General features: G+C 39.2%; 1 protein-coding gene and 1 non-coding gene across 3 annotated transcripts in view; one reads left to right on the top strand and one right to left on the bottom strand.

Annotated features, from left to right (window-relative positions):
- Positions 1–1012: 1012 nt before the first annotated feature.
- Positions 1013–1084, bottom strand: trnaa-ugc (transfer RNA alanine (anticodon UGC)). Its single transcript has one exon. It is a non-coding gene; the product is annotated as a tRNA-Ala (tRNA).
- A 503-nt stretch (positions 1085–1587) lies between these two features.
- The window catches only part of LOC106942694 (alpha-1,3-mannosyl-glycoprotein 4-beta-N-acetylglucosaminyltransferase B-like), a 13335-nt gene continuing 5279 nt past the window's right edge, over positions 1588–9643 (top strand). Inside the window, exons 1-2 of one of the 2 annotated variants that reach the window (XM_015026021.1) lie at positions 1588–1834; positions 6936–7097. In XM_015026021.1, coding sequence (XP_014881507.1) covers positions 1744–1834; positions 6936–7097 — 253 coding nt within the window. In that variant the 5' untranslated portion in view covers positions 1588–1743. Of the gene's footprint in view, positions 1835–5308; positions 6629–6935; positions 7098–9643 lie in introns of those variants that run through there. The other variant, XM_015026022.1, reaches the window with a different exon arrangement.

Genomic DNA, 9643 nt, shown 5'->3' with positions numbered 1-9643 from the left:
CTCTCGCCTATTGTCGTCAGCGACAATAGGCGAGAGCGGTCCATGAGGCGTCTATTCTTATATTATGTCTATGGTACGAACAGCTTCAGTGAAACGAACCGACGTCTTTTTCCTCAAACTCTGTCTGAAGAGCAAGGGGACAGGGCTCCTCACTTTAGGTCTCCTAGTGAAACGCTGTCCGTATTTTGGTTCCGTTTCAATTTCAGTCTTAAAAAACACACATATAATACATTGGAATACTAATAATTTTTGTGGTGGCTTGTACTCTTTAGCAGATTTTCTTGACTATATAAACAAGTGATGATTTATGGACTATCACATATGAATCATACAGTCTGATAGCCTCTGGCAGAAAGGACTTGCTGTAGCGTTTATCTTGGCTGCAATAATCTTTGGCTATGTCTGCTCCTCAGGCTTTCCACCATGCAGAGGATGGAAGGGGTTATCCTTGACACCTCTGATCATCTTCAGCATTCTGTCTCTCATCACCTCTTCCAATGGAGCCAGCTTGATCCCTACAACTGACTCAGCCTTTCTTATCAGTTTGTTAAGTCTGTTTGAGTCTTACCAATAATTAATTAATTAATCTAATTAACAAGGATATTTTTGTTTCCTAAATGCTAAAAAACTTGGAGAGAACATTTTTTTAGAGATTTTTTGTAACTTTCTCCATTGTGTATTTCAGTAACAGTTCACTTAATGATATTATATAGATTTATTGCACATAGACTGAGGTGCTTCCACCTTTTCCTCTTTGTTATGTATTCATTCGCTGTAAACGACATTGCTGTTAAAACATTACATCAGATCAATTAAAAAAAAACAGGCATCAATCGGCTTCTATTCTTTGCTATTTATTCACTTGAGTTAGAGTGTACTGGATAAAGTTATAAAGTTCTTCAAAAGGACTATCAATGGTAATTTAATGACATAAAGTGTTTTAATCTGCGAATAACTTACTGTGCAAAGAATTAAAATAAAATTAAATGAATTTTTTAAAAAAAGTTCCCGCTGGAGATGCCGGGGATTGAACCCGGGGCCTCATACATGCAAAGCATGCGCTCTACCACTGAGCTACATCCCCTTACGGAAACATCATGCGGAATCATCTAATATAAAATCACATAGCATCTATGTGCTACTGAAAATTTATATGATTGTGTTAGTTCCATGCAATGTAATTCCTGATGCGATTCCTGATTTTGTCTTCTCCTCCTTCGTTCCTTTTTTTTCTTTCTTTCTTTCTTTAAAAAATAAGTCACGTGACGTCTTCCCAAGGCACTATCAAGACTGCCAACACTCACGGAACAAATTCCCTTTGTCCCCTAAACATCGCCTGAACAATAAAGAAACTTAATCAAACTCCTGCTGTTTTAGCATAAACGACATTCTCTTCTGTGCCATACCTGTGCTTACATTAAAATGTTTGAGAACGTTATTGCATAATCAACCACAAGATGTCGCTCTGGTCCACAGCTGACACCTCCCTATCCAGAAGATAATGACAGCTCTGCCAAAGCTTTACATTTTACACGAAAGTCTAGTGTACACCTGACCTGCATGAAGTAGGTGTGTTTGGTACTTTTTGACGTAGTCAGCTGCGAGCCGTGAACAGCCAATAACGAGCCTCTAACACTAACCTTTGGCATTCACCTGTAGCTGCCTGTCCACCTGTTATCCATGGGAAGTTACGGGGGTCAGAGGTACAGTGACTGAGAGGAACGACTCCTAGTGAGAAATGAAATGAGGCTTTACCCCCTACGAGTTGGATGTTTGTTGGTGGTCGCGTGTTTTCTGTCACTTTCTTGGATAAAATCATTTCCGGATGATGGAGGTAGGTCCAATTATCTTCCAAAACAAAGATAAAGGTCTTTTTATTTTTTCTAAAGATAAAAACGTAATTTTTTAGTGCGGGTTTGTATGAGGACAAATTACATCAAATGAAACTGATTACTGGAATCTTCATGCTAAAATAGTTCGATTTTGTTAAATTGTGTCGGACTTTGTATTTTCTCTGCACGCGGCAGTGGGTTGTAATGAGTAATACATAACTGTTTTCTCTTACAGTCACGAGAGCTATTACCCCTAATTATTAGGCATAATTATAGTTTTAATGTATGTCGTAAAACTCTCCAATCCTTCATAACTATCGTATGTTGTACGTATGCCCAGTTATGGAAGTCTACTGTTTCTCCACTCTACTTGATCAGTTTCTGTCTCAGCTTCCCAATTTCAGCCAATGAACAGCTGCAGCAAGGAAGACCCCACGAGACATCATTCTCCCAAGGGCGAAAATCCATCTAATTATTGGGGGGAGGGGGGGGCGAGGGGAACCATAAACAGGGACATTTTTTAAGAGCAATTTTGGGGGGGTCGGCAAAGTTACAGTCAAAGGTAATGTAAAATGTGGTTTAAAAAGTTTTTTATTGTTTTCAAGCTGCACCACCAAAAATGACTAGTAAGTAGCAATGAATAACAAAAGTGTTTTTCTCACTAAACAATCTGTTGAAACCCATAGAAGTCAAATTAAGATTCAAATGTTTAGATATGAGTTTGGTTAAGAGTCATAAATGTAATCTCTGCTATACCTTTACAAAAACTTAAGACTCTGACTAAAATCAAGTTGCAATAAGTAACTCCACTTAAAATTCTTCATAAATATTGATTTATTGCAGAGGTTCTCAATATAAGTCATGTGTTATTTAAATTATAATTTAAGTTGCTTTAAACTTTTACTTTTTTTCATGTCATGGATGGCTGAGAACCTTTAAATATGTGGAAATTGAATATCTGGGAAGTATCAGAACTTAAACTTAAGGGCCAGCACCGGAGTTTTCTAGAAAAAATATTCCGATTTTATTTTGTGGCTCTACAATGAAGATGGTAAGAAATAAAGGCATATTTTTTTTTTTTTTTTTACTGTCAGCTACAATAGTTCCTCTGCTCTCTGCTCCTATACAGAGCTGTCAGTTAAGTGGACATGCTCAGCCGCTCCCGTTTCAAACTCTTCTTATTAAAGTAAGAGTTAGAGAGCTAAATATAATTGAAATACTGGCTACCTTCGACAGAAAACAGAGCCAAGTCTATGAAAGCGATGTAGCAGTTTTGCTAGTTTTGATTTCCAAGACATAAGGTGGCAGTTTATCATGATTCAGTCAAAGTAATGAAATGAATAAACTGCGGTCTGATTTTTGTTCATGTGTTTCTTCCTATTGAGCAGTGAAAGTAAATAAAATGTGTAACATGTCTTTTGCTTTAAGTATTTACTTACTGGAGAGTTTGTTATTTGTGCTGCAGAGCCACAGCTAACAGCTAGCTCCTCACTTCAGCGGCTGATGGAACCTGCGCTGCTGTTGCTCGCATGCACTTTGGACTGAACCATTGTTCTAACAATGGTTGGTGGGGGACCTAAAAATTATTATAATTTTTTTTTTCTTAGAGGAATGGCAGATTTACTTCGTTATTTGTTTCTATTGCCTTTTTTATATTGACATTGTTTAAATACAAAGGTTTCTTTCATGATTTCTTTGCGTGGGGGACTTCTCCAGGATTGAGGGGGTCCGGACAAAACAACCAATCAGAAGTAGTAGGACGCTCTTAGCAATGTGAATTAGCCTCATTCACTCACTGCTAAATGTGCTAATGGGGGAAAAACAACTTATCATTTACAAGAAACCGTTTATCTGTCATCATTGGTAGCTATGCTAACTAAACTGAGCATTCAGTTTGAATCTGCACAGCTCTGTGCTATGCTAGCTGCAGCACGGCACAAATCGAGGGGGAGGAAGGATGATCAGCACCACATGAGATTGTGATTGACAGCACTAAAACTCTCCTGCCACTGACTGGTTGTTTCTAGCACTGGGAGAAGGCGGAGGAAATAGATTTTTCACAGATTACCTCTCATACTATACTGTCACAACATAATGACAGTTTTAAAAAATATGTGAAATAAAATATTGATAAAAAAGTGACATACTGTAGCTTTCTCAGAAGAGAACGGTCAAGAGGGACGTGGGTTAGAGCTGCTGCTGACTGACTCATCTGTCGTTAAGTAGTAAAAGGTACAAGGGACAAGTTAAATATATGAATATGTTGATAACTTTTTTCCTTAATTCATTAAATGCTAGTCAAATGGAGGCAAACAGTAGTCTGTAGCTAAGCTAACTATGCTAAATGGTTGATAATGTCACACAGTCTACCCACCTCTCTTGGAGAAAAACTAGGTTATAAATTAACACTCTTGCCTTTCTCTCTCTCCCTCTCTCTCTCTCTCTCTCTCTCTCTATTTTTTCTGAAAACCTGATTTTCTAACTTTTCTTAGCAGCATAGTAACTGCCACAGTCGTGCTTGTTTCCTACCGTCTGCTGCTACCAGCATCACGCTCTCTCAAACGCTCCAAGCAGGAACAAACCATTCCATACACATCCAGGGGGGTTCAGGGTAATATGGTAGCTTTTTGATCTGGGAGTGGGAACATAAAATTTTTACTGCTAAAAACAATCTTTGAAAATACAATATTTTCAAAGATAATTTGTCAATTACAAAATTGACAGGACCCCGTTTTTTTATTTTATTTCTATGAATAAAAAATAAATAATTAAATTGTGGAGGGCCCCCTGTTGGTTAGGGCCCCTAGAATTGTTATCACTTTCCCCCCCCTACACCGCGCCCTGTTTACACCTATGCATTCTCCTGTCAGAACTGATCAAATGTCAGGAAAGATGTCACTCCAAAAACATGTCTAACTCAGCTAAATAATGCAGTGAATGATACACTGAGGTTTAAAAGATTCACAGATCATGAAACGGCCAATAGCAGCTACTGAAACTCTCCAGTTTTCTCTATTTTCTGTCAGTGTACTGATGAACACTGACAGAAAATAGAGAAAACTGGATATTTAGGAAATGTTTAACCTGTCATTCACGAGAGGACCCAGACTTGGGTCCTCTCGTGACAGGGGTGTCAAACTCCAGTCCTCAAGGGCCGCTGTCCTGCAACTTTTAGATGTGCCTCTGCTGCACCACACCTGAAAAGAATAATTAGGTCATTAGCAAGGCTAAGGAGAACCGATCTACACAGGGAGGAGGTAATTAAGCCATTTCATTCCACTGTTTTTTTTTACCTGTGGCACATCTAAACACTGCAGGACAGCAGAGGACTGGAGTTTGACACCCCTGTCATTGTGAATGACAACCTGTGAATGACAGGTTAAGTGGCATTTAGAGGGCTGATGTCTTGATTGGTCAAACTGGTAACAGGAAGCTTTTAAGTCAGTCACTACTGTAAATCTTCTCTGTGTGAACTCTTTGTCTCTTGTGAATGCATTTCCTGGCTTAGGTGTTCTGACTACCATGCCACGATTTTCCTTGTTCCCATCACAAGATACTTTCACAGATGTATGTAGTTTTTCAATGTGTTTGGTCTGTTTATAATTAAAATGGGTAGTTTACCTAATCTAACCTTTGCCTGATAATCCCACATACTTCCATACTTTGGGCCACACTCTGTAGTTTTTGATTGTTTTCCTTATATAATAAGTCAGTCACTACTGTAAATCTTTTCTGTCTGTGGCTGTGCCATCTGAACAATATCAATACAGATGGAATAATCCATCTGTATTGTGTCTTTAGATAACACATTTTGAAGACTGATATAAAAAAGTAGAAATTAAGAAATCACTCAGTTAAAATGTAAATGAAGACACTTGCTAACTGAGATTGTCACTAACCCTGGGCTTATTTTATCCTGTATTTATCTCTAAAAATATTAAGGAATGTTGAGAATGTTGACAGTGCTGTGAAAATGTAGGAGCTCCTGCTAGATTACGTTCTGTTTTTGTGCAAATGTTTTGAGATCATTTTGCAATTTTGAAGATCAGACAAAGTTCTGTTCTGATCTAATACTAAATGAGGAAAATGGTTTATTGTGAAAAACAACTGATCAGCGCAAGAGCCACTTCAAACTACAATATCCATATTTTCTAAATAATTCACTAAAGACAGAAAATACTTTCTGGAAACAAATGAATATATTCCTGTATTTGTAAATATGCTGCCTAAGGATACATCTCTGCTCCCACCGACTGTTTTGGAGGGGAAATGCTTGTTCCAGAGTTGAGCTTTGCTGCTGAGTTCCTTCCAGATGGGAACAATCAATCACAAAACATGGGTTTAATGATTGGCCAGCAGTGACCCAAAAGAACACATAGGTTTGAACAACAGAACTGAGACAAAAGTAGAACTTATGGAAATTGTAAAACTAACTTTTTGGAACAAAACAAAACAAAAAATATACACTTACAGTCAAGCATGGTGGTGGTCACGTGGTGGTCTGGGCTTGTGAGTAGGCCACAATTCCTCCACAGCAATAAAATGTCAGTTTTTGCAAATGTTTGGGAGTTTTTGCTGCCAAGAGTGAATCCAACAGGGGACAATTAGTTTTCCACTTAGGGCACTGTTACTTTGGGTTATTTAACTGAGATAATCCTTTACATTTTGCATTTTTCAAATTCACATTGGTTATCTCCGTCTAATAATAAAATGAGTTTGAGGACCTTATCATTGTAGCTTCACTTGGACTCAAAGGCAAAAACAGGAAAAGAGAATACAACTGGCTCAAAACACAAGTATATTATTCTTAGTGAATGTCTGAGTTAAGATGAGAACTTCTACCTCATAGTAAACAGAATCACTAGAGCAGTGTTTCCCAACCCTGCTCCTCAAGGCAAACTGTCCTACATATTTCAGAGGTTTCCTTGCTTTAATGTGCCTGATTCAGCTGATTGGAGTTCAACAAACGCCTATTAATCAGTCATTGATTGAAATCATCTGGGCTGAAGGAAGGAAATACCTAAAACATGCAGGGCAGTGTGCCTTGAGAACCAGGGTTGGGAAACACTGCACTAGAGTACACACCTATCTCCACAACTACAGATCTGCAGATACTGTACAAGAGACTGTCGGTGGCAGAAGAGCTGGGAGGAAAGGTCAGCAAGGATCTCAGCATCATCCTTGAGCAGCTGGGGAACATGACGCGCGCTGCCAACGTCAGCCACCTCTGGAGCAACACGTCCAGCAGCAGCAGCAGGACTATGGGTGAGTAGCAGAGCACTCAACCGGACCAGCCCAACACATTCTGCCACTAGTAGACACATGGAGTGCTGTAGAAGAGCAAATACACCCAACAGGTTCTGCTGCAGCGCAGCCAAGATTTCTATAAACTTTCAAGATTTCTTGGTCAGTGTGAACACGCACAACGCAAAGCATGTAGCAGAACGGGTTAGCTCAGTTTTGCAGAAGCTGGTGATGAAGGATGACATGAAAGATTTAACCCAAGTGGCTCTTTGTATCAAGTCACAGGCTATTTCCTGGTATGTGCTGGGTTTGCTTGCAATTACCTCCCTGCAGTGAACTGGTGTGTATTGTCTGTGTGAAATACACTCAGTTTCTCCTTTGCTAACAGCACAAAGTCAAACTGCAGTGCCTGTATTAACTGATTAGAGATTGCTAGGATGCAGGTTGGGCTGCACAATATTAGAAAACCTTGCAATAACAACAGTTGCCTGTTTTCTTCTGTCTCTCTCATTTGTGCTTCCATCACTCTAGCCATGCAACATTTTTTTAACCTGCATTTTAAAGTATCGCTTCAGAAACGTTGATGGAAATGGAAATATTTGAATTATCTTCTACAGTTTGGCAAAAAACCTTTGGAGGATTTTAGACTTGATTGAAAAAGAGTTCATACACTAATGGAGAGATGGAAACGGGTTTACTGGATAAACTCTGACGTAGAAAACTCTCCCATCCACTAGCCGGTTGGTGCCTTACCTGAGGCACAAAACTCTGAGAAATATCTAGGTCAAAGCCTCAAATTTGGAAGGGACAAATGTCTTCATTTGCCTCCAGTTTGCAACCTCTACTTCATGTTTATTACAGCGTCAACAGCATTGCCTAGTTGATTGGCTCCGAACAAATAGATGGAACACGCCTCCTTTCTCTATTTTTGCAACACTTTAAAACTTCACTTAAACTTTGCATGACAATTAGATGGAAACGTAGCGAGTGACTTTTAGCAATTTGGGCAACATCCTTTGTGTTTGGTGTGAGACTTTCTAAACACTGCATGGACATGCACTAACAAATGACTGTCTGCACACCAGTCATTTGTGATATGAATATTGCACACACTGATATTGTGATAATCGCATATTGCCGATATATTGTGTTGTAGGTCTGCATGATGGTTTCTTCCAAAACAGAAAGTTGCAAATGATATGAGTGCAGGCCTAAAGGAGCCTGAGCAAGACGGAGTCTAACAGTGAGACAAGTTAGGAAACGATTAGATTCCCAGTTCTCTGAGAGCAGAGAAGCGTTACATAGCTTTAATAAAGGCTGTATGCAGAAGGAGATAAGATCGGTGGACAAGATTGTTTTCACATGTAAGCATCATTTCATTGCTGATCTCCCAAATTGAAACAAATCAGGGCTGATTTATTGGTGCACGCCTGGAGATAAGCAAGTATAGATAATGGATGGATAGTTTCAGTGAGTGGTCACAGTATAAGAACTCTACTTTCACGCTCAAATATTCGGAGCCGTTCTAGCCCCGTTCTTTGTTCCCTTACTATGTTAGCTTGGGCATCTGTCTTCTTGGAATTTTAAAATGTTTTCTCTAAGATTTGTGTTAAAAGTTACCATAACTAACTCAGTTACACTTTACAGGGAAACTACAATAAGTCCTTAGACTATTTTTGGACCAGAATAAATTTTTACCCCTTTTTTCTGTATAGTCAAAGGAAGACCCTGGTCCGTTTCACAGTAATCATGACACGTTAATCTAGATCAAAGCAAAAGTCAGGTGTGACTCACTTCCTGATGCTTTGCATTATTTCCTCAGAACTGCTATTTTAATGTTTCCTTACAGCAGTGGCGTGCGGTGAGGTTCATAGCTGGTGAGGCACTGACTTAATCATAATCAGATTTACAAATCTAGACCCCCTGCAAGTTATTGTCTTGCGCATGCGGACAACGCTGGAGGGTAAAAAGGCTATTTCTTTACATGCCATCCATAGTCGCTCTGCCGCCGTAGAATAACTCCGTTAACTCAATCAAACCTGGACATGTAGATATTAATTTCGTGCTGCTCCACAACAAAGGGAAAAATCGTTGAAGAACAATTCAAAACCACGTCTTTCTCGCTCTCTGTATCAGCACAGCTACAAACAGACTCGTTGCCATAGCAACTGACAACAAAGCCACAAAAAATTAACACTCAGATATTTCCCACACAAAGAGCAGAACATTCAGTCTGTTGCAGTAGTATGGATTTAGGCTTAATGTTTATTTTGGGATTATTAATAAGTGACTGCTGTGGTAAGAATAAGAGAAGAAAATTATAAATATATCGCTGCACTTGACGGCTAGCTGCTAGCTCTCTGTTACTGTCTTAATCTGCAGTTGTGGAGTCACAATGTCTGGGATAATGAGCGCCCCTAGCGATGAGGCAAAAGAACTGCCTGCTTCACCTCGAATCTGTTCTCTGCCGTTTCTGATCGCTCCTCGGCACACGAAACATGTTACACACACACAGTTGGTGACAAAAAAACACTGTACATTATATAGATAAGCTAAATTATGGAAAA

Source organism: Poecilia latipinna, unplaced genomic scaffold (genome assembly GCF_001443285.1).
Source record: "Poecilia latipinna isolate Pla-1442-1.1 unplaced genomic scaffold, P_latipinna-1.0 Scaffold4481, whole genome shotgun sequence".
Lineage (NCBI taxonomy): Eukaryota > Metazoa > Chordata > Actinopteri > Cyprinodontiformes > Poeciliidae > Poecilia > Poecilia latipinna.
The sequence above is the reverse complement of the archived record's forward strand: the minus strand, read 5'-3'. Positions and strand labels throughout refer to the sequence as shown.